Raw genomic sequence first — 23,882 nt, forward strand, 5'->3', positions numbered from 1 at the left:
TTGTTTGTGCGTCTACCTGTCTTGTGTTTAACAGAGATGGGAATGCTGGTTGCAGGGCTGTCACCCCGACCCGTCACAGCATAGACAGTGATAGTGTAGTCGGTACCAGGCTTCAGGTCAGAGATTGTGGCAGTGGACTGAGTGCCAGGCACTGTGAACTCCTTGGGATTACTGTGACCTCCTGGATAAAGATAGACAATGATAAATACTGGCAAAATGAAAAGACTGATAAAAACATAGATTGACTTGACATTGAAAGGAGGTGATTAGTAATTCCTAAAGACCTTTTTATAACAATTGGAAAATGTACACACTCAAAGAGCACTGCGTTGAAAAAAACAAAATAAAAAAGGGAAAAACTGAATTATACAGTTAATTAGAAATGTTTAAATCAGTTTCTTGATCCATTATAGCTACTTCACCTGTTTCACCATGATTGATCCTGTAGTAGCGCACAGTGACAGGAGGGGCATCCCAGCGGACAGTGATACTGGTTGGGGTGGAGTCTAGTACTTCCAGGTCTGTAGGTGCATCAGAGACTGGAGAGAGAGCAAAAAGTCAGAAAAATATATAAACAGCCTTGTACTGATGATAACATGGTGAGTTCATGGTGGAACAGTACAAGAAGTGAATCAGGATTTCATACTTGTCTTCTGTTTCCCACTGAGTGGCAGGCTCTCCTGGGTCCCGCTCACTGCGTATATGTTGACCAGATACTCTGTGTCTGAACTGAGTCCTGTCAGGGTGAAGTGGTCCCTAGAGGGGGGCAACCTCTCGTCCTTGAACCTCCCACCAGTGACCATCTGGTAACGGATACGGTAGCCAGAGATTTTGCTTTGGGGAGCGAGCCAATGGATGGTGAAGGAGTTGGTGAAGATCTCAGAGAAACGCAAGTCCACTGGTGAATCCAGAGCTGAGGAAAGTGAGGGGATGTGGAAAAGCATGTATGAAGGTCAGTGGAGGTGAAACATGTTTTGAACAGATGTATTTCTGTTGTTAAGTCAGTTAAGCAAGACTCACTTGTTCTCTGGGTGCCGATGAGAGGTGAGCTCTCCCTCTGCTCATAAACACACACAACACTCACCAGATACTCTGTGTTGGGCAGCAAGTCTGTGGACAGTAGAGAAGAGGTGACCACACATGTAGTCACTTGTATTCCTGTACGTCAATACGTTTTTTTTGCTTTTGCTTTAACTCACTCCTTAGCACCACATTGTTAGTGCTGCCTCCCACAGTGGTTTCTGTGATGTCATCTTCCTCATCAATGGGGTGATACCTGAACAATAAAAGTACTAAGTTTTCATTTATGGTGCGCTACATGTTTGTACTCTAGGGAAAAATATTCATGATCAAGATGTAAACCTGATATGGAAGCTGCTAATGTCAGCAGTGTTAGGGACGCGGGGAGACACCCAGGTTACTTCCATGCTGTCGGGGCCCACCTGGCCAAAACTGAGATCAGTGGGGGCTGGTATAGCTATTGAAAAATAAAAAAGGAAAAGAAAACAAGCTATGTGATGCAGATCGTACTCAAAAGGTCACAGCAGATTCATTACAACGAATTACATTCAACTAAAAGGTGGTGTAATAGTTTTATGAGAATGAATATTAAAAAAAATGCAAATGGCAAAAAGAAAAACGCATAAAAAAATAATATTAAAATAACTAAAATAGACAAGCATTCACACTACCATCTGTGTGTGTGTGTGTGTGTATCAGTGTAAATCTATGCCTGATGTTTTATATCTTAAAGTGAGAGAACATGAAGTGTTTGCACTGGGGAACAAAGTTAGATAAATCCCCTCAACTAAAACCAGATGTCCACACAAACACACACTCAAACAGACAAAACGAACTATAAAACTGACAACAGAGCATGCAGCAACTTAAAAGTTTTGCTTTGTTTTTGCCACATCTTAAGAGTTAATAAGAACCTTATTACATTACATAATCATCACGTTCCTTAAGACCCTTCTTACTCTTTGTTTTTCAGCTTGTCTTTATTTTTTGTATTTTTGTTTGCATGTGTTAAATGTTTTATTCTTTGTGTCTTTGTTTGCTTATTTGTAATGATTCTGTGCTAATATATCTGAAGCTGAGTTTGTCTTTTGACAGGAAATGTACCTTACCAATAAATTTGCCTTTGCACAAAAATGACACGAGGACAAAGAGTCAACGACTTCTACATGAAAAAGTAAATTTTCTGATATTAGTGTTAAGCAAATCTTTTTCAATCAAACATGCATCTTACAGGTCTGCTGGGTGACAGTGGAGGGTTTGCTCTCGCCATTCTCCGTCACAGTGATCACGCTAATGTCATAGTCGATGCCAGGTTCCAGTCCGTAGACAGTATAGTGACCAGTCGTAGGCAGCACAATGTCTTCAAAGATGGGCACGCTCTCGCCTGCTGCCACCACTGTGATCCTATAACCAGTAATGGCCGTGGTGTTGAGCGGTGACCAGCGGAGACTAATGGTGGTGTCTTTCACGTCCTCAAAGCTGAGATCTGTCAGCTGTGGGACTTCTATGTAGGTGAAGAAAGGGTTTGGGGGGGAAAGGATGTAGAGAAAAAGAAAGAAAAAGACAAGACAGCAGAAACACCAAACAAGAGGCAAAAGATGATGAAAAGGGAAAAGGGTTAGAGGTGAGTGCCAGAAAGAAGTAAGCAACACAGAAAAGGCAGCAGTTAAGACAAGCAACAAAAACATCCACTTCCAATGGGTTGAGATATTCAATTATATCACACCAATGGAAGGGTTGTTTTTCCTGGCATATATTACAATCCAGTGAAGTTTCAACTGTTATTAACTGAAGCTTCTCCTTTCTTAATATACACCCAGCAAATAAAGCAGTTGTATGGAAAACAGTCCTACTACAGTTTTGCATGGCCCCTCAGATGTTGGTCACTTCTGACTGGTCAAACTCACCTGGTGTGATAACAGTTGATATAGGAGCACTCTCCATATCGTCTTTGACAGTAACAACACTGATGTTGTACTCTACTCCTGGACTTATGTTCTCCAGGGTGCAGGAGTTCTGTCCTGCTTCCACGAACTCCTCTACACTGTTTCCTTGCTGTCCATTGGTGGGAGTGCATGTCACTCTGTAGCCAGTGATGTCTTGAGAGAGAGGGAAGTTAAAACAAAAACATAAGTGAGCCCTTTATCTGTTTGTATATTTATTTATAATGCGTTGATTGTGAACCCACCCTGTGTTCTTATGCACAACCTAGAATGGTGGTGTGTGTGTGTGTGTGTGTGTGTGTATATGTGTGTGTACCTGGTGTACTGGCTCCGCTCCACTGTACTGTGAGCTCTCCAGTTCCGGGGTTAGATTCCAGGTTAAGATCAGTAGGGGGAGACAGAGCTGGAGAGAAGTAGAGAAAGAGAAGTCAGGTGAGGAATAAAAGTTAAAGCAAGTCTAAGGATGTGGCAAGCGAGGAAAATGATGACACTCACGAGTAACAACACGGCGTATGATTGGAGTTCCCTGCTCGTGACCATTTATGACTGGCTGGACACTGTAGGTGTACTCTACTCCGGGAGTTAGACCGGAAATGTAAATACTTCCTGAGTCAGAAGTCACGTCTCTGGGGGCTTCTCCGCCTTGACTGGGACGTACTGTCAGCTGGAAGATAAATGCAGACAGAGTCAGAGAGACAAAGAACTCGGGGTACAGGAGGTAAAGGTCAGAGATCACTGTTTTCCCAAGAACTTGGAAGCAAGCAGAACATTCTCATCTCTGGTGTGACATGTTCTGGCCAATCACATTTTGCCTTGTGATCTGTAGTTCCTGTGTTGAAGGGGCCTACACTGGAGCCACAAGAACTGGAATGTGCCTTCAACAGCAAATGAAAGGAAATCATTTGTGCAAGAGGCCAATCTCACAATCCAGTTTGGGGATTTTAAGAGACAGAACGGGGTCCATGGTCAGATTTATGAATGTGTGTGTGATGGGTAATAAAAACATGACTTTTGTATTAATGGTGAGCAAACCTTGTATCCAATGCGTGATACTGGAGTCCAGGATATTATAATGGAGGTGTCAGTCACATCAGTGCTGAAATGAGGAGCATTTCCCATTGGAGGCTCTACGGACAAGCACATGTTTGTCCTGATCAATTTGCTTGTCAGGGAATCAAAAACAACATAAAAAAATCCCACATTTACATATGACTGTAATTATATTCCCCCAGTGCCTTTACATGTTTCCACTTTTTCAGTGTCCTCTACTCTGATTTATCTTGGTTTTTGAGAACAACTGCTCGTACTTACATTTTTGGAATTAGTATATTAGCTGTCCATTGGCAATATTGTGCAGGTAACATGTAACATGCCTCTTTAAGATCTAATTATACACCAACCTTACTTCATTAAAAACATTTCAATAGGTTCAACAATAATTTGAACAGGTTTGCTTCACATTCACATGTTGCATCAGACACTTACTTGTGGTAAACAGTGCTGTCTCTCCTTCACTTAGTGTATTCTCTTGTTCTGCATGTAGTGTAGCAGTGTACTCTGTGTCAGGCTTCAGGTTGAGGAGGGTGTACTCAGTAAGACGGGCAGGCAGGCGTAGCTGCTTGGGGTTAGAGCCCTCAACAGTGAGGAACAGACGGTAGCCGGTGATTTTGGCACGGGGGGCATACCACAGCATCACAACACTGTCCTCTGTCACATTGGCGAAATGGATATCTGTGGGAGCATCAGGCTCTAAAAAGAGAGATGTCAAATACCACTGTTAGACATGGAAAAGTTAAGAAAAAAAAATGCTAAAAGGCATCAGTAATACTCACTAGTAGTGTGCTCCCCAATAAGTGGTAAACTTTCCTCTCCATTGTGGATGGTATACACATTGAAGCGGTACAGTGTTCCTGGCTGTAGGTCAGTTACTTCAATGTAAGAGTTCTGACTGACAGGCAGCATCATCTCCCTCTGAGGAGAACCAGACTCATCGATGGGGATGGCGGTGACACGGTAACCTGAGACATCTCTACCTGGACCGGTCCAGGTGAGAACTATTTTTTTATCTGATGTTTCGAAGAACTGTAGGTCTGTCGGGGAAGTAACTTCATCTGTGGAAGAAGAAAAAAAAAACTCAAAATGGCCAGAATTTGCTCACATGCATAAACCTCATATCCAGAAAAGTTAGGAAAACATGTAAAATGCAATAATTTGCAAATCATTTGAAAACTGACAAATTTGAGGTTTTTCTTTCTTTCATATTTGCTCATTTTAAATTTAATGACACAATTTCTGCAAAGAAAGTGCAAAATTGTTGCACACTTTCACATTTTATTTTTGTTATTTGCTGATCTATAAAACCACATCCAATCAGATGCAACTGATCTGGAAGCTTTCAGCCCGTGGGTTTCAACAGCTGATGATAACTTGTATCATAATGACATTATTTGAAGTCAGCAAAAGAAGCAGAGGAAGATTTGCTTGTCTGAGAAACAGCACTACCTCTAAAGTAGGTCACATACTGCATATTGTATTCCATCACACAGCCTGTACAAGCACGCACACAAACACACACACACACACACACAACATCTGCTCAACTGGCCCAGAAGCATGTTCAACCTGGCAGAGTGAGAAGTTTTACATAACTCCAGTTGAGCAGAATTGGAGCACAACAGCTGTGAACTCAATGACTTCACTTTCCATCAGAAAATGCTTTACTTCTAGTATTGGAAACTAGACACATCTACATAAATCAAAACATACTCCACAAGATGACAGGCTGACTCTGGAGAGCAATCTTGTGACAAGAGTAATAAGTCAAAGTCATTTTAACAAACATCTCACTGCACATCACTGTATAGCCCTAGGGGAAAAAAAAGGGCATCATATTAACAAGTTTATTGGTTTCAGATATTTCAGCATTTACCTGGCAGTGGGTTTCCAGCGGTATTGACCTGCATAAAGATAGGCACACTTTCCAGGCTTTCCTCCACAGCGTAGATACTGATGTTGTACAATTTCCCAGGTCGAAGATCACTCAGGGTCACAGAGGTTGCTGTGTCAGGCAGAGTCAGCTCTGTGCTTTCACCTTCCACTGATGGCGTGTAGACAACACGATAGCCTGCATGGAGAGGGAGACCCCATAGTCGAATTTATGTAGGTAACTGTCCCAGATGATTAATCAGGGGCTCAAATTAACCACAGCACAGTGATAAATTTACATTGTTGTAACGTACCAGTTATGGGAGCCAATGGTTTATCCCAGCTGATCACAATGGACGTTTCTCCAACCTCCTCCACTTCATGCTCAGCAGGGGCATCAGGTGCTATGGAACAAATGAGGTGTAAAAACTAAAAGGACAGAACCACTGCCTTTTGTATGTATTTGTAGTCCCTGGCATGTGTTCATGTTCAGTGTATTTTATTTAGCCTTAGGTAACAAAGAGAAAAACTACCAGAGGGGAGAAAAGGAGCATGTGGAATAAGAAAAAGTGTCCACTCACCAGTGGTTTGTGAGGTAGTAAAAATGAGGTTGTCTTCTCCATTATCTGTAACCTCATAGACGTTAACAATGTAGTTCCGTCCAGGCAGAAGCTCATTAATGTTCACCGAGGTGGCTGTGCGGGGAAGGTCTGACAGGAAAAAAATACATATTGCTTTAACTTTTTATACATAACCAGCTAAAGAAAAATGCAAAAACCAACTACTCAGTCTTGGCCAAATTCCCATTATTTTGACAAACAATATTTTTGATAATACAGTTCAGTTTCCTATTGCAATAACTATTCAAATATATTCATGTGTGTGTATTGGCAGTTACCTAGCACTATGGGCTGTCCAGTGCTCTGCCCCTGCTCACTGAGCTCATACTCTACTCTGAAGCCAGAAACTGTGTCGGAGGCAGAAACCCAGGAGACGACAAAGCTGCTAGAGGTAATTTCAGTCACAGACTCTGAGATGTCAACCACAGGCGGAGTCGGGGTGGTAACGCCATATAACGGAGTCACTGCAGGAGAGACAGAGAAAGAAAGGGAGTTGGATACATGTTGCCTCCTTAAAAAAAATGAGGGCGGGAAGGTATTTTATAAAATTGCAAGGACATTTCCAGTGCATTTGGATGAAGTCAGACACATTACGAAGAAAAACATCAATTTCTAAAGCACTTAAATGTACAAAGTAGCCAAATCAAACATTGTGTGATAGCACATACAGCATGAAATCTCAACTCAACTCACATGATCCAGAAGTGGTGGTGAAGTCAAAGTGAGTGGCCTCTCTGCCTCCAAACCGCAGCACACTGATAAGTTGGCCCTCATATGTGATGCCTGGCTTCAGTCCAGAGATGGTGTAGGAGTTCATATGGCCAGGAATCATCACCTCCCTCCAGGGGCTTTGACTGTTTTTCTGTAAAATGTGATAAATGATGTTGGAAAAGAGGCTGTGAGGGAGGTTTCAAGGTTAAAATGCAGAATCAGTACTTGAATGTTAGATATTAGACAGGGATAAAAAGAGCAATCTTCTGGTATTAAATCCGTAAAACTCACTGATCTCCATTTGAGAATGTACTGGGTGATATGAGCAGATGATGGAGAATTCCACTGAATAGGGTGAGAGTTGGGTTGGTTTCCCGATTCTGTTATGATCACCTGGACAGGGCGTTGACCACCTGGGACAGAGACATGACACAGACAGAGGGGTAAACAGTCCTGCTTCGGTTTCTTTTGTACAGTACAATGGGATGTGATAGCAAGCTAAAAAAAAATGTATTAATGCTATTAATATGTTATATCTTCAATTAAATCCTGACTATGATCAGCAGAAAATCTACTACAATGGCACCACATCCTCTCTTTAGTAATCTGAGCCATTTCAAAACACTTTACGTAACATTTAGTGAGTATCAGTGAGCTTGCAGCAGTATATTTTCTCAATAGGGCGAACAGAGAAAGAGTGACCAAAAATTGCAAGTCCTTGTGAGATTCCAGCAGACTTTTCAACAACCCTATTTACTCTACTCTATAACCATCTCTATTTCATCATGTTTGCTAATCTTCACTGTTGTATTTATTATTTTGCAGCTTAGGTTGCAGTTAGTGGAGCAGCAGTCAGTGGGCACTCTGTAAAGGGAAAAGAAGATTTTAAAAAACTATCTATAAATAATATTACAAAGAAAATGCCCCCTATATTATTTCTCTCATGATTGTCTGGCTGACTTTTAAATACCTTAACTCTAACCTGAGAGGATTAACACATTTCCTCATCAAAATGAGAGACAATGGGAAACATAAGTTGTTTTTTTTATCTAAAACACAAAATAAGCTGTTGTCATGTTAACCATAAAAAGACCACAGTAATACTGTCATGCCTCCTGTTACAAACATATGTCGGATTCATTGCTAAATGATACTCCCCGAGCTCTCGCTATATCCTGCTAAAATATTCACCAACCGACTGGACCAATCAATGAAGGTCCCATAGCTGCCAAGAGTTCAAGCATGAATAATGTGTCATACCACATCTGAATAAATAATGTTTAGTAGGTTAGTAGATAGTAAAGAGAAAATAAAGTTACACAAACTCATAATTGTAGTCTCTGTACTGGTTTTCGGAAACAAAACAGTATCAAATCAGCTTTAATGCAAACAGAATTCATGTGGCGAGCAGACTTCTGACATAAGTTGTGCTGATAGAAACTGGTAGCTTCTATAAAGAACTGAGGTTTTTTGACCACTTTTCTGAATAGCTGACCTGTAATCAAAGTTTCTGAGCAAGTGGATCGGTTAACCAGAAGCTGCCAGCAGATACGCAAACCTCAAAAACAATCTGGGACCAATTACTGCCTATTACAGACCCACAGGCCTCTGGCAAGAGTGAGGGCTATATAGAATTAGATGTGGGGTGTGCATAAAGGGGACACACACTAGTAAATATATGTATACACACAGACAGACACACTCTCTCCAAGCATTATACATAGATCTACCTGTTCAGCTTTCTTTTGCAAACAGAGACACAACATTCATCCTTGCTAGAAACTGATGCACAAAGGTTAAAGACCACAGTAAAGGCAAGAAATATAGACAGACATCCTAACAATGAGAAATACCCCAAATTACACCCCACACAAGTAAAAATAAACACAGACAACAGCAAGGAAAACTTTTCAGTGGAGCTGATCAGCATTGTGAAAACCTTTACTCAGATTTTCCATTTTGACTGTTTATGGTGTTTGTTACCCAGTAAGCCAACTGACTTTTAGCTTGGATCTGAATCTTGCTTCTCTTAAATCTTACCATGCTGTATTTTGTATGCCTAAGCACACACACAAACACACACACACACACACACACACACACTGAGCAAGTTCACAGCTGGTTGCTATTACAGCCACTTAAGTCAGAATAGTGCCCTACATTTTGTATCTCCCATCAACCTGCTTCAGGCACTGAGCAAACAGGCAGTTCAAAATGTTTTTTGTAAATGTTCAACCTGAAGCTCCATTTCACTTCAAAACATCACATTTATCAAACCACTTGCAGCTAAACCATACTGTGCGAGATGTTAAAATGTTGTTTTATGTTTTCAATATAGAAAATGTATGCCACTAACACTCGTCATCCATGACCAACAGATTTTTACTATAAATCCAGAAAAATAATGGAAATGTATGTTATTCAGATATTATCCCATTATAACATATAAGAGCAAATGGTTTGTCATTAGCTATGAGGTAACTAATTTTACTAAAATTCGGCAAAAACTGTTGCTCAACAAGTTTAAAAGTAATGGGTGTGTGTCCTTGTGTTATTGGGGCGTGTGTGTTTTGCACAGCTGTGGCAACAGCACAGAGGATGTACCACATGCTAGCAAGAACAAAGCCTCTGAATGTGGGGTAGGAAGCCCCCCCTTTGTCTGTTTCACATCAAAGTCATGGACCTCGTGACTTGAACTTTTCAGTGCAGAAAAAGCTAAGATAACATACATAAGCTAACATAAACATAATTTGTTACATGAAATACTTTCACTATCAGTGGTATTGAATACATCCTTACATCAACTAACTATCTATTTTTGCATATATCTACTTTGCATTTGTCACCATAATAAAAAAGAGAATAGCAGAGAAGAAAGAAAGGGGAGAAGCAGAGTGGACGGATTTCAAGTTTGATTCTAGTGCTTCTTAAGTTGCATGTTGTGCCTTAAATGTAAAGTTAACATCTTACCCGGGTATGACTGCTGGGGCTCGCAGCTGAGCTCTCCTACACCATTGCCATGACAATAGCACTTGTACATAACTCCATGGATGACTTTATCCCAAAAATCTCCAATCTGATAAAAAGCTCTTGTTTCGGGTTCCTGGCACTGATCTGAGGGCAGAGTCAACCAGAAAAACATCCAACAAAAAAAGTTATGGAGCTGGTATAGATGCCGTATCAATGCATATATAGATGTAATAAAAACATTCATAATTATCAGGCCAAGTAACATTGTAGCTGTTGTTTTATTTCACTGAAGAATGACTTTGGTCATGTTCTGACAGGGTGTCTACAGCACAGACCTATAAGCTAACCCAGGTCGCAGACTGACAGAAGTTACCTGCAAGTAGAGGCAATTTATTACTAGTTTTGGTGCCTGTTATGAGAATTGTTCCAATATATGATTCATTTAGATAATAACCAAAGTTATGCTTAAATTTTAACCTGTAAAAAAAGTCTTTGAATGTCATAAAAAAGGTTAATGGGTTAGAAAACAAGTTTACAAGCAGAATTTGAAGCATTACATAAAGTTAATGTTTTGCTGCCTGCATGATGTTTGATTATCCTATGGTAAACCCACCAATGGCATCACACTTCCAGCGACCACGTCCCTGTCCAAAGCAGGTGCAGTTCATCATGTAGCCCTCCTCGTGTCGTGTGGTGAAGGTCTGGTTCACCTCATAGGTCTGATTGTCCACAATACATTGATCTGAAGCAGACACAAAAACATAGTTAGAGCAAGATAAAGAGAAAAAATACAACAAGTGTAGCTATTTTTTTCCCCAAGTAACTCATTGCTTTTGTACATCTGCTCATCTAAACATTGTTTATGTGTGTGTATGTGTCTGTTCATGTGTCTTGCAGGTGCAACTGAAGCCCCATGAAGTGCAGGTGTGCAGGCTCATGTTGGACGTTTTGGCATGTGAGTGATTATTTGACAGGTGACCTTTCACCTCTTCACATCACTCTCTAATTGTTATGCCACACACAGACAAATCTTGATGCTACTGTATACACACCTTTACGTTGAGAGTAAGCAATGCAGCTCCATTCGCCTCGACCATTGCCAACGCAGGTACACCGCATCATGTGACCTAAAATATCATGCCGTTTGTCCCATTCATCTCCCACGCGGTACATCACCCCTTCAGTCGTTGTACACACTTCTTCATTGGCTAAACCACACAAGACAAAACTAGTTAGAAAAGCATGTAGAGAACTAATACAAATATCAATGGCTTTCGGCTTGTACTTTTAAGAGTCGCCACAACGGAATGTGTTCCGCACTTTGATTTTGGATGTGTTTTTACACCTGATTCCCTTCCTGCCAAATCCCTCCCATTTTGGCTCGGGACTGGAACCACGTAGGCCATGGTGTCTCAGCGGGGCCACACCTGGTGGGGTGGGTTCCAAGCCGCCGGCCTTCTGCATCCCAACCCCAACCCCTACCACTGAGTCACCAGGCTCCCCTCTAATACACCAGGATTTATTTACCCTCACCCCAGGAGCTAGGAATTTTATTATAGTTTCTGTTTGTGACTAGCTCATTAAAGGCTAGTCACATTTTTCAGAAATGGTGAGACATTTGAGGAAAACTGGAACTTATTCACAGCTTTTTTTTTAAATCAAATTACTCCACAATAAATAAACAGATACATCAGCCTGCATGAAACACATTTGAAAATGTCATTCAAATCTGGTTAGTAACAACAACAGTGCATTCCAGCACCAAGAAAAAATGTTCTACAGAATGATCACACTTGGAGAACACTGATCCTACCCTACAATTATTACACAAAGGACACAACCATCACAGAACGCCTGTATCTATATGAATGGTGTGTGGTCACCATGTGATTTCCAGTTTAAATTATCCTGTTTAATAGAAAAACAAAATTCCATCAAAGAAAAAAAGTTTATCTAAAATTTTCTGCCTGTGGTTTGAGTGTTTGTATTTTGCTGTATTTCTGAACATTTTTTTCCAAAAATATTCACTGTGATTAATAGTTTATTTTTCTGTACACCACTTCTCTTGTGCCAGGGCTTGTGTTCAGTGGTTTTCACAAATTGTGGTTGCATGTTGGGTGTCTCTCAGTTTGTTTTCTGGACTTGGCAGGCCTTTAGACCAGATTCAAATGGTTATCTAAGGCCTGACTGCATTTAAACACAACCTTGTTTTAATGACCGGTAAACAATCTGCATGTATCTCTTTAAAATCTAACAGCTCCTTTTAAGGGTAATTTAATCCCTACTTTAATGACTCTGACCATGGCCATTTAAAACTTTACTTGCTGTTTGAACTTTGCAGCTAACAGCTCCTGGAACTAAAACAATGCCCTCCAGGCCAATGTGTTTACCTAACACTTTTTTTTTTGTCCTTTCCTTTCCTGTGAGTTTAGTTTTCCACGCATGTTGATTTGGAACAGTTGCAGATGCCACCCTCCATAATTTCTACCAGGCCACTCTACAAACTGAGCCACTGCCACCCCTGTGTACCTAACACTATGAGACTAAAAGACTATGAAACTAAAATAATTTATACATTTATAAAAGATTTAATATTAATATACAGGTGAATTAGTGGAATATATTTAATAATTTTGGCTTTAGCTGGTACTGAAATAGAGAAAAAAAACCTGTAGATGACATGGTGCAGTTAGCATAATGGATGGTGCTGCCCTGCAATACCAAGCATCCATGGCAGACAGCAGATTAGCATATTCAGCGATCTTCCCAAACTTCTTCTTCACACCATTTACATCTCAAATACCATGTTTGTTTTGACAATCCTTCTGAAGTCATTAACATCCAACAAATCAAGCAACTCCTGCTGCTCACACTGTTGGTCTAAGTTTACCAAAGGCAACTGGCTAGAGGGCATAAGTGCTGTTTTTGTCCTCGTTTACTATCATGAGGGTGTGTCAACGACAGGGTGTTGGCCAAGTCCCAGGATGGTAGCCGCTACATAAAGTAATTCTGAAGGAAATAATCACTAACAAAAACCATAAAACTTAATAGAATCCATTATCCCATTCTGTATCCACTAAGTTTATCATAAAAATGCTCAGTGGTTGTTCCTGGTGGTGGTTATTCCTTAAGCTGTCTACTTGTGCATGTGTTAACTACTGTATATAGCAAAATGAAACTTTATAAAGGATCGTCCATCTGTGTAAATCTAACATCTAACTGTCTACCTGATTGTGTGTGTTTAATCAGTGAACATTGAAGCACAGCTTCGGACAAGACATTTAAATGCATTTACTAGCTTCGATTCCCTTATATAAGACAATTAGATGTATTTTGTATTAGGTTGATATCTTCTTACTAAAACAATTATGGGATTTCTAATTTAGATTAAAATGCTTAGATATCAACACTTGTTAGTGCTTAACCCAAATCTAGATTTGTTTGTTACTTTGCTTTATTCTTTTACCCTTTACATTACTCCTTTGCAGATGTTAGTGTAGTGTGAGTGACCCCCTGGTGTTTCCCTGGCTTCAGCCTCTTCTTTTACCCACAGAGAAGTAATTGACGCTTATACAACAAAACAACACATTTGCGAAAAGGCAACAGTGACTTCAATGTTAATTGGGAAGTGCTGTAAATAGAGGTGTAAGACCTGTAAACGAGATCATGTCTCTGCCATCAGGCCTGACTCTGTTTTAACATCACCCTGATAACGGGCTTTTGTGCATCACCCACCAAATCCTTTCATTGTTGAGGAATGCTGATAATACAAAGGCCATTTTATCTCCTTGATTCAGACAGGGTGGAGGTATATTTTACTTTAGAAGGGGAGGGAGGTTGTAATTAGCAGTGCTAATCACATTAACTAACCCAATGTCTAAAAAAGTGTTGAGCTGATCCAAAGTTGGCCAACATATTCACCAATATTTTAGACATATATATCTGAATTAAGTTAGAATTGTATATTGTGAATATGCACTATTTTGAAAACACAAAAGTAAATAAATGTCTCGTGTTGTGGTGTGTGGTGTAGTTGTCAAATAAAAGATTTTAACAGTAGTAACTGATTGTGATTATATAATCCCAGTAGCTTTTACCATACAGCTCACCATTCCTCTCGCCTCATCAGCCACACACACACACACACACACACACACACACACTTACCAGACATTGGACAGAACCCGAATCGATGTTCTGCATCATAATTCGTTGTGGTGCCACACCACTTCATGCCATCTCTACGTCCATCAGCAGTACAGTCAGTGTAGTTCCGGCCATTGTAGATGTAGGGGAACTGGCACAGAGCACCATTAGAATTACCTCCTCGTGTCACCACAATTGCTGTTAAAAGGAGAAACATAGTATTAGTTTGATCTATCAATACCAAACCATTCTTCTGTGACAATATATATTTATAGCAATTACAATTACACACTTACATACAGTGCAGTTGCATTATAGCACAAACATTTTCATTCAGTACTCCTCCATCTAGTGTTTCTTATATAAAAACTGTTATCTATTGCTTGTCATCCTAATTTAATTACAGTGTCCCTAACAAAGATCATGCTCACCATTTTTCTCTGTACAGAAAGAATATTTCTGGTCTGTTTCAAAATCAGAAGAGGTGGAGCACCACAGCTGTCCATCACTTCTTCCATCAGAGGTGCAGGAGTGGTAGGTCTTTCCCTTGTTGACAAAAGGGAACACACATGGCTGACCTCCAGAGTTGCCACCATAAACCGGAGCTGGTCCATCTAGACAAAGACAGGAAAACACATAAACATGTAAGTATCACTAAAAATATTGCAACATACAGGTTTGAACATAATGACTTTCCTGAGATGTCGAAATGATGGAAGAACATCGCCTACCCCACTGTTCACAGCTGACTCCATTGCCAAGGCAGGTACAGATCATCTTCTTCATTCCTTGATTCTTAATCCAGCGTTGCCCAATGAAGTATGTCAGTCCTGTGTCTGTCCGACAGGGCCCCTCCTGGGGAAGCTCAGGCAAAGTGATGGGCTGGATATTAGTGGTCACACGAGAGCCAGTCCCTAAAATGCAAAAAGGGGAATTCAAAACAGCAATAATGTGTAAACATTATTAAGTCCATCTGTTAAGTGTTTTGACGTTTTTAGGTGCTGGTTAGGAGTTCAACTAGCATGACTGATTCCTTTTATATTTACATAGTTTATTTGAGTGCAAAACAGGCAATTAAGTCTTATTATTATATGACATGAGATAAAAACACATTTCTTACATATTAACCATTTGGATGGGTTGGTAACTCATCTGAAATCACATCAGTTCACATTTATTTAAAACGCACACACACACAATATGACTATGGTTATAATTGGTTACCGTCTCTGAGTCACAACAAGCATATGTTTCTGTCTCATACCCCGTAATCACTTTAAACCACTTCAATCCCATTTCTTTCAGTGAACTTTCCCATGGTTTATCTCTCCCTGTTGCCATTTCTGTCTTTCTTTTGCATGAGGTCAGCGTCACGAGACACATCTTTCTCACTTCACCACTTGTGGACACTAGGTACTTTTATCCCTCACTCCACACAACATCTGTCTGTGGTCTGTGTTCTTCTCTCCACAGCTAACCGAGAGATTCGGAGGGGAAGGGGGGGCACAGTGACTTTATCAGTTCTCACCCAGTCCAGTGGTGTGAAGTGAGGCATGTCGTTCACACTTCCACTCCCCTCGGCCATTTCCTGTGCATAGACACTGGAGGAGGTTATCGTTATTATCTGTCTTGGTCCAGGTATCTCCAATACGGTATGAGGTCTGAGTTTCCTGGTCATTGCAGCGATCTGGGAATGGCGAAAATGACAGGAATTCATTATAAAACACATAAACTTTCACGTAGCGTTGCGTTGTTTTTGGTAAATCAGTCACTTGTGATTCCGTGGAGAATAATTTTCCTGGGCACCAGCTGTTTTCATGTTTGTACTGTCAGTTTTGTTGATACGTTGTTGAAAACATGCATGACAACAATTTATTGATGACCTCAACATGAAAGTGTCTAAGCCCACCCTGATGTCTTGCACAGTATGTCGAGCCAGCAGAGAGTAACATTCATTATCATTTGTTGCATCAGACAATATCTTTAAGGATGCAAGTAATGGTTTTTATTGGAACCACATCTGCTAAACATTTCCTCCACAGCTTGTTGAAATCAACCCACAAATCACAAGCTACACTTCATGTTTATCTCTGCCAGAGTTTATGTGAAAGACCTTTGATGAAGATTAAGTATAAATGTGTTTAGACACATGTCACATGGATGATACATAAATAGAAAGACAACGTGACAAAAATGTACAATATTGATATAGGAAAAAGCAATTGGGAGAGGTGATGATTAGATACAAAGAGAGAAACAAAGAGTGTCTCACTTCTGGAGGTGCATGTGATGCGTCCACTTCCCTCCCCCAGACAGGTGCAGTCCACCACCATCCACCCCTGGTAGGACTTCTCCCACGTCTCCCCAACAACATAGGACGTTCCCATCGAGTTGTCATAGCAACGTTCAGCTGCAGAAAACACATTTTCACTAAACTGCTCATGTATTTAACAAATAAAAACCCTAATACAAGCTACATTGAAAATAAACTCAGTTGGCTCTTGTGTTTGTCTGTAAACTAAGTATAAAACATTTTATATTTTCTTGTAAACTAGCAAGAAAATCAGCCAGTGCTCCACCAGGTCTAAATGACTCACCGACAGGTTTGCAGGTCCACTCTCCCTTGCCGTTACCAAGACAGACACACTCCAACATGTAGCCTCCTGTTTCATGGGGTCTCCTCCAGGTGTCACCTATCTTGTATGATGCAGTACCCTCATGACAGCGATCTGGGTAGATGTAAGGGGAAAAAAATTATTATCTGAAAGAGACGATTATCACGCTCTCAGACATTTACACTATTACCTAACTAACCAATCAGGTAATGGCAACAGCTGTATATCTCCAGATGTTACTAGGCTTTGGAGACTATAGAGTTTATTGGCATCAGCCTGACAGACACATGAGCTCGGGTGTGCGGTCAGGTGTAAGACCACTTAATGGGAGTAACTTGGTATGAGAGACACACTTACTGACAATAGTGCAGCTGATCTTGCCCTTCCCAGATCCGATACAGGTACAGTCCCAGATCATGCCATCCTTGGGTCTCTCATAGGTTTCTCCCACAGCGTAGGACTGCTGGTTGAACTTATCATAGCATCTGTCCTCTGATTTGAGAGAAAAACAAATCAAAAAGGTCTGTTTTGCATGTGTTTTATTAAATAAGAAAGAGAATAAAAAACAACCTGTGTGGGATGAGGACAAACAATATAAGATCACAGCAAATCAACTTACCTTCTGGTTTGCTTTTACACTTAATTCCATCGGTTCCGTGGCAGGTACAGATCAAAGTCCCTCCAAAATATGGCCGTTCCCATTGGTCATTCAGTCTATAAAAGTGGTCATTCTCTATACAACCGTCTAAAAGTAGGAGAAGAAAAAAAATAAAGATATCAGCATAAGCTAAAATCAGGAAGCAGGAGGTCCCCAAAAAACAGCCCTTCCTTTGCCTCTAAAGCAAAACACATACCACAGAAGAAAATGTGAAAAAAAATAAATAAAAAATACCCCACCCATGTACTGTAACAAATACTTTACCTGCCTACAAAAAAGCCAAATGCAAAGTCATAACTACAAACCACTCTGGCCAGAAATCCGTGTAGTAGAAAAACTGTTTTTTAACCCCAAAAGAAACAAACCATAAATTGGACTAAATACTTTATTGCAGGACAGGACTTCACCTATGTCTGTGAAACCGATTCTGCGTGTGATATCTTGAGTTCAAAGGAGGCAATAAATCAGTGCACAGAGAGGATTTTAATATCCACTTTTACTTTCTCTCCACCAACAGGCAAATGTTCTTTGTTCCCATCTCACGCCTTCACATTCTGTAATCATCTCTTCTTTCTAATTACAGCTAAGAGTTTCGTTTTTTTCCCCTCTTTTTCTCTGATGCTTTGATCATTGTAGCTTCATACACAGATAAAAGTTAAACTCGGACAAGTTGTTAGGGTGGAGGTTAATCCACTGACCCCAAAACAAGTGATTAAAGTATATTTTTGCGGCGTTGACGCGTTCTATGCACAAATTGACATCGCAAAGTGCTCAATTAAAAAATATATATCCTAATTTACCCTCCAGAAAAATGAATTCTGGTGCCACGGTGAATCCTCCGCGACTAATAGCTTGAGAGAAAAACACTTACCCTGAGTGACTGAGGAGACGTGATGCTCAGGTACCGCTCTCCGGTTCCTGTGCGTCTCCTTGGGCATGCAGTTCACCGCGCTCCCAAAACAGAGCGCAACCAGCACCCTGGCTATGGTGCCGCTGGACATACTGATTAATGCGGGCCACCCGACTACTGCAAAGCCTGGTTACAGCTGTTCTCTGTGCAACCTTCACCGGGGACGGAGAGAAGTCGGATACAGTGCAGAGCTGCTTTTTTTATGCTCCTTGCTCCGCGTTTAGTCCGCTCCTCTCCAGTCGGCGGCCCCAGTGTGCAGGACACCAGTGTGTGGGAGTGATTTATCTCCCAGGGCTTCCAGACGGAGGTGGGAGGTCCAACAAAGGGGCGAACTACGCACGCAAAATCCAGAAAGCGCGAGGCAGACAACATTTTCTTCAACAGAGACGGTTACGCACGCTTGAGGTGGTAAATTGTAAGTATGAGGTAAGACCAATAAGTTAAACTGTCTGAAGAAAGCTACTGTTGTGTCCGTGCCACCAGCAACGCTGAAGCAAACACATCTCTGAAAGGACATTTTTGATAGATTCCCCCATTTGGCCAAATGGGGGAGTTTGGCCAAAGCCCAAAATGTTCAGGAAGACACATCTCTCTCCAACTCTCTTTTCAAATTTCATCCAAAAATAAGAAAATTCATAATTTGTTAAACACTAAAACCTTCAAATTTGAACACTGTTTAGTCACGTGTACTACTCTTTTCCCTAAATTGTGGTAAGGGGTGATTTAAATTCATTTTGTGACTGCTTTGTTATAGAAACTATGTATTTATGCAGAATGGGACAGGCCCTGTTCAGTTGTCACTAAATCTCAGTCTATACATCAGATTTTTCACTATACCTCAAGTTTCCTTCACTTCATACATGTACAAATTCATACATTTTATCGTACATCTTGGGGTCTGTGTCTTCATTGCTAAAACATTTTTCTGTTACATGTTGTCATGCTGCAGTTTCATTTTTTAAACTGCGACTTCACCAATTTTCAACTTGCTCTCTATGCCTTTAGTTTAGGGTGTAAATGTACATGAATGCCTTTAAACCTCCCTCTAACTTCCCTATATTAAAACGTTTCTCTGCTTCTAGCTTCTATCTCCAGATGACATCCCCCAGAGGCATTTTTCATCATTAGGAGTTCAGATGATGTCATCTGGAGGTGCTCTGGAAAACGACGTTGACCATGATTATAACCTCTATATGTGAGCAACAAGATGACTTAATCTAAAGTGAAGGTTCCTCCAAGTGATGGATTGCATTGCATTTTTCAGGTAGAAGTAGAGAGATATTTTGATATGGGGAAGTCAATGGAAAGTTTAATGGCATTTATGTACATGTACTACCCAAACTATAAACAAAAGAAGCAAGTTCAAAATCAGTGAAGGCGTCCTTTAAGTAGTCCAACCTATACAAGACATTGATGCTCTGCAGTACATTGACTTAGGGGTTACACACAGTTCAAGCAGTGATCTGCAGGAATTAGGTCAGATAGCGTCAGTGGCTGGAAAGTCTCCAGTAGCATAAAGTTTCAATGTCTGGATAGTGTTTATATGTCCGGGGGGGGTGGTTATCAAAATGATTCCTTTGTGTTGCAAGCAAACTTTTGTTATGTGCAAATCATGAGGTCCATCTGTTTTAGTCTTCTGGCTTAAGAGAAGGAGAAGGGCTGTTTATCTGTCTCTGAGTTGTATTGTCTTAGAGCCAGCTTAGTTTGGGCTTGTTGCTTTTGTGTATTGGGAAAAACCCTGCGGGGCATTTAAAGTTGAAGTTGGTTTCATTTTCTCTTCTACTTCTTCAATAGTACCTTTGGTTTTCCAAATGACGCCTTTGGTTCCCACCCCTCCATCTGTTTGCAGCTTCCTGCTAAGTCTGTAGTATGTATTCTAGCACCCAAAAACTACAGTCCAGAAAAAATACAAGCATTGTTTTACTTTTGGATTATTTCTATCACATGGATGAAATATTATTCACAGCTATTTCACAATTAATTTAAAAAAATTAACTGTGGGGAGGGGTTTATCAAAATGATTCCTTTGTGTTGGATCCCTCCATCGCAGTCTTTAAAGAAAGGCCATGTGAACTTAATCTAATCTCCAGGTGCTTAATCTGCCTATAAACAGTAGCTTGTCCTATTGAGTATTGTTGTGGCTTTTGTATTGTTCATACAGAAGATAATAAGAGCATATATAAGCAATTTATTTAAATTCTGAAGTTAAAGTCAGTATTCAGACTTCTTCTGACAGAATTCTAAGTGTAAAGTCCTACTCATCGTCTATATATTTGTGAGTTATTGGTGTTAAACAGTTAAAGTTTCAAGACAGATTGTGTTCAGAAATCTACAGGGACTTTTATTTTTAGCATGTCCACACTTTTTCAAAGTGTTGGCACCATTCGGCTCTTCCACAGCATCAGTCCTAGCAGTGTAATTGGTTGAGTACTTGTCACCACTGGGAAGTGATCTTCTCTTGAAACATAGTAGCATGAAGCCAGCTGTTACAGGTGTTGCTGGAAATCTGTTGATGCAGTGTGTTTGATGTCATGCAGACACACAACAAAGACTGGCCGGGTATTTAAGAGAGAGGTGAGATAAAGCTCCAAGACACAACAACTACATTCCTGTTATACAGTGTGGGATCAGCCATTTGGAAGCATGAACAGCATATGATATGGTGTGGTCCTCTTTTTTTGGAGCGCTTGTTTTACCTAAACATGATCCAGCTCAATAACTGTGGAATCTGCACTTTATTTATTCGCCTGTTTGCCTGGCTGCATATGAGTAATCTTAGTTTAACAGCTCACTTGGCGTCTGTCATAAGGCTGAGGTTCTTCCTTTCCTCCTTCTTTTTTTCCTTTACCTAACCCTTTACATACTGACATTTTTCTTGCATATCAATGTCACACAAAGGTGAACAGGTGAAAAGGTCATCTGATACTAGAGCTTTCACACATGCACTACCACCCAGAACTTCTCTTTACTGGGGGAGCTGCAAAAGTCCAACTCAGACAGCTCAAACATTACACGGACTTTTCTTTTTTTTTTTTGGACTGGTATGACTTTGATGTGCTGTAAACAAAACATTGTGGGAAACCCAGTTTGTTTACAGCTTTGGAGAGTTTGCCTCCTGCATACTCTGACCAGTGTCCGATCAAGTGGAGTTTCTTCCCATGTGAGAACGTTTGTAACTCGGAAAGTCTCTCCAGGAGGTGCCCCGACCTGAATCTCCAGACATTGTCTAGAGTTTATATGTGAAAAGGGCCACACAGCACTACTGGCAGCTATTTCACACCTTCACATTCGCTCTATGAGGGAAGCCGCTGCAGATTTGTTTTCTCAAACTAAGTCAACTGGCAGAAGGAGACGAAAACAACACGCGTTATTTCATCATGCTAAAGCGATGGTTTTCATGTGATGTAGTGTGATAGTTATGTTACATTAAAATGCACCAATCCACTGAATTAAAGCTAATTAAAAGCACTAACCACCACATAAAATATTTCCACTGGGTGTGCTCTCTGAGTCTTTAGTCTTCAAAAACTTTAGATTTGTAAGTATTTCCTCCGAAAAGTGAATCATTTATTTTTACAAGTCCTCTAACATTTTTTACCCTCCCCCCCCAAACAGAAATGATTGCCCTGTGGTTCTAAACCACTTCCGCTAAAGTGTCATGAGGAGGAATGATGAACCCAAAAATTCCACTTTAAAGCCATTATCTGGTTATTGTGCAAGTAAACTTTTTGCTGTGGCTTAACAATAATAGAAAAACATTCTTATGGTTAAATTCAGTTGTAATTTGCCATTCAAAGTGATTCGCACAGTACGTAGCTTAGGTATACAGTAACAAAACAACCTAAACTAATCAAAAAGATGGCTACAGACATAGACTGTGTTTCACCATGAAAATCTCCAGAGCTTATTGTAAGCTGTGATCAGCCTTGTGTAAAAGGTGGGTAGAAATTGCTATGTTTGCCTTAAACACCAGGACCTAGCTGAAAGACTGCAGACATGGTCTAACTTTATTCATGCAAATACAAGATCGTGAATGGGGAGGAGAAGAAAAGAGTCAAAAGTGTGAGGACAGACCAAGTGAAGGAAGGAAAGCAGTAAAAGGGACAAAGTCGTAAATCTGAAATTCAGAAGAAAAGGAAAAAGAGAGTGAAAGCAAAGCTGAAAATCTCTGGAGGAAGGTTCTGTCAGAGGTTAGGGCTGGTGGAGGTACAAACCATCTATAATGGACAGTTGGGAATGCAATGAGCAAAAAATGGGAAGAGATCATGAGAGCCAGTGGAGAGTTGAGAAATGTGGGCTGAACAAGTAAAGTTTTATGCTGAAGTATTGAAATCATATAGTAACGCTGTGTGTTACACAACACATTGACAACTATCATTGTGAGAAAAATGAGGACAAGGGTTAAGAAAGAGGTCACAGCTGCAGAGTCTACACATGAACGGCTGCTGCATGTTGTCATCCAGCCTTTTCTTTCTAAGCACTTCTACGATCTGTTTAAAATGTCAAAATGTCTGTGACCCTCGTGTCTTTCCTTCAGGTCCCCTAACCGTGATTTAACCTGGTACCATTCTTCCTTGTACCTTTAAAGTTTGATTTGTCTCTGCTTTATTTTGTACTGTCTTTGTTTCCATTGCTGAACCAGGTGGTTCTCCAGAATTATGAGCCCATTTTGAATCCTAGGTCTATGTTTTCACAGAATTCTGTGGTTGATCTGCTGCAGTTTACAGCATTGATTGTGTATTGTTTTTTAACATTAAAACACTCCTCACTTGGCTGCATGATAATCACTTTCATTCGGTGTATTGTAATAAATCAATATGCATAATAGAAAATTGAGACCATAGGCATTACCACTGCCTGTGCTTGTTAGCAGCTTAAAGTTTATATCACTACTTGCATATTTACACTTAACCTGTTCTTTAGTTTGTCAAATGTTTGTTTCCAACACATACCACTCACCTACATCAGCTATGGAACTTGCCCCAGTTTACCTCTAAGTTTCGTGATGCCTACGCCTTGGGGCAGTCGAGTAACAGGTCTTGTTTTGTAACTGCCTCGGCCCCCAGACCTATTGTTTAGTCATGCACTCCCACTCTTTTCTTCATGGTAGTCTGTTTTTAATGTTTTAATTTAACCTATTAGATCCTACTATCACGCTACACTATGTATACTTAATAGACAATAAACATTTTACACATATTATAAAATATCTTTAACTATACACAATATCCATTTCTAATTCCTTTTGTTGCCCTTCCCCCTGCTTTGCTCTCACCATCCTCCTCCTCCACCCTCCATCTCCTCAAGGGAGATGAGGTCACAGTCTGAGGAAAGATGGAGTGATTAGGAGTTCAGACCCAACAC

At 40.4% G+C, this 23,882-nt stretch overlaps 1 protein-coding gene across 2 annotated transcripts in view; it reads right to left on the reverse strand.

The window, feature by feature from the left end:
• LOC137132405 (fibronectin-like) overlaps positions 1–18,787 on the reverse strand; it is a 34,386-nt gene extending 15,599 nt beyond the window's left edge. Inside the window, exons 1-31 of one of the 2 annotated variants that reach the window (XM_067514761.1) lie at positions 18,480–18,787; positions 17,570–17,695; positions 17,308–17,442; positions 16,933–17,064; positions 16,608–16,745; positions 15,864–16,022; positions 15,067–15,249; positions 14,767–14,949; positions 14,357–14,533; positions 11,242–11,397; positions 10,803–10,931; positions 10,190–10,333; positions 7,511–7,632; positions 7,202–7,370; positions 6,787–6,972; positions 6,470–6,598; positions 6,203–6,292; positions 5,893–6,087; positions 4,796–5,074; positions 4,449–4,712; positions 3,996–4,090; positions 3,459–3,627; positions 3,280–3,366; positions 2,928–3,119; positions 2,252–2,524; positions 1,363–1,477; positions 1,200–1,276; positions 1,021–1,110; positions 647–913; positions 423–539; positions 17–181 (exon numbers count right to left, since the gene is read on the reverse strand). In XM_067514761.1, coding sequence (XP_067370862.1) covers positions 17–181; positions 423–539; positions 647–913; positions 1,021–1,110; positions 1,200–1,276; positions 1,363–1,477; positions 2,252–2,524; positions 2,928–3,119; positions 3,280–3,366; positions 3,459–3,627; positions 3,996–4,090; positions 4,449–4,712; positions 4,796–5,074; positions 5,893–6,087; positions 6,203–6,292; positions 6,470–6,598; positions 6,787–6,972; positions 7,202–7,370; positions 7,511–7,632; positions 10,190–10,333; positions 10,803–10,931; positions 11,242–11,397; positions 14,357–14,533; positions 14,767–14,949; positions 15,067–15,249; positions 15,864–16,022; positions 16,608–16,745; positions 16,933–17,064; positions 17,308–17,442; positions 17,570–17,695; positions 18,480–18,609 — 4,873 coding nt within the window. In that variant the 5' untranslated portion in view covers positions 18,610–18,787. The remainder of the gene's footprint in view (positions 1–16; positions 182–422; positions 540–646; positions 914–1,020; positions 1,111–1,199; positions 1,277–1,362; positions 1,478–2,251; positions 2,525–2,927; positions 3,120–3,279; positions 3,367–3,458; positions 3,628–3,995; positions 4,091–4,448; positions 4,713–4,795; positions 5,075–5,892; positions 6,088–6,202; positions 6,293–6,469; positions 6,599–6,786; positions 6,973–7,201; positions 7,371–7,510; positions 7,633–10,189; positions 10,334–10,802; positions 10,932–11,241; positions 11,398–14,356; positions 14,534–14,766; positions 14,950–15,066; positions 15,250–15,863; positions 16,023–16,607; positions 16,746–16,932; positions 17,065–17,307; positions 17,443–17,569; positions 17,696–18,479) is intronic. The other variant, XM_067514760.1, reaches the window with a different exon arrangement.
• Between the last annotated feature and the right edge of the window lie 5,095 nt (positions 18,788–23,882).

The sequence above is a fragment of the Channa argus genome, chromosome 9 (assembly GCF_033026475.1).
Source record: "Channa argus isolate prfri chromosome 9, Channa argus male v1.0, whole genome shotgun sequence".
NCBI classification, from domain to species: Eukaryota; Metazoa; Chordata; class Actinopteri; order Anabantiformes; family Channidae; genus Channa; species Channa argus.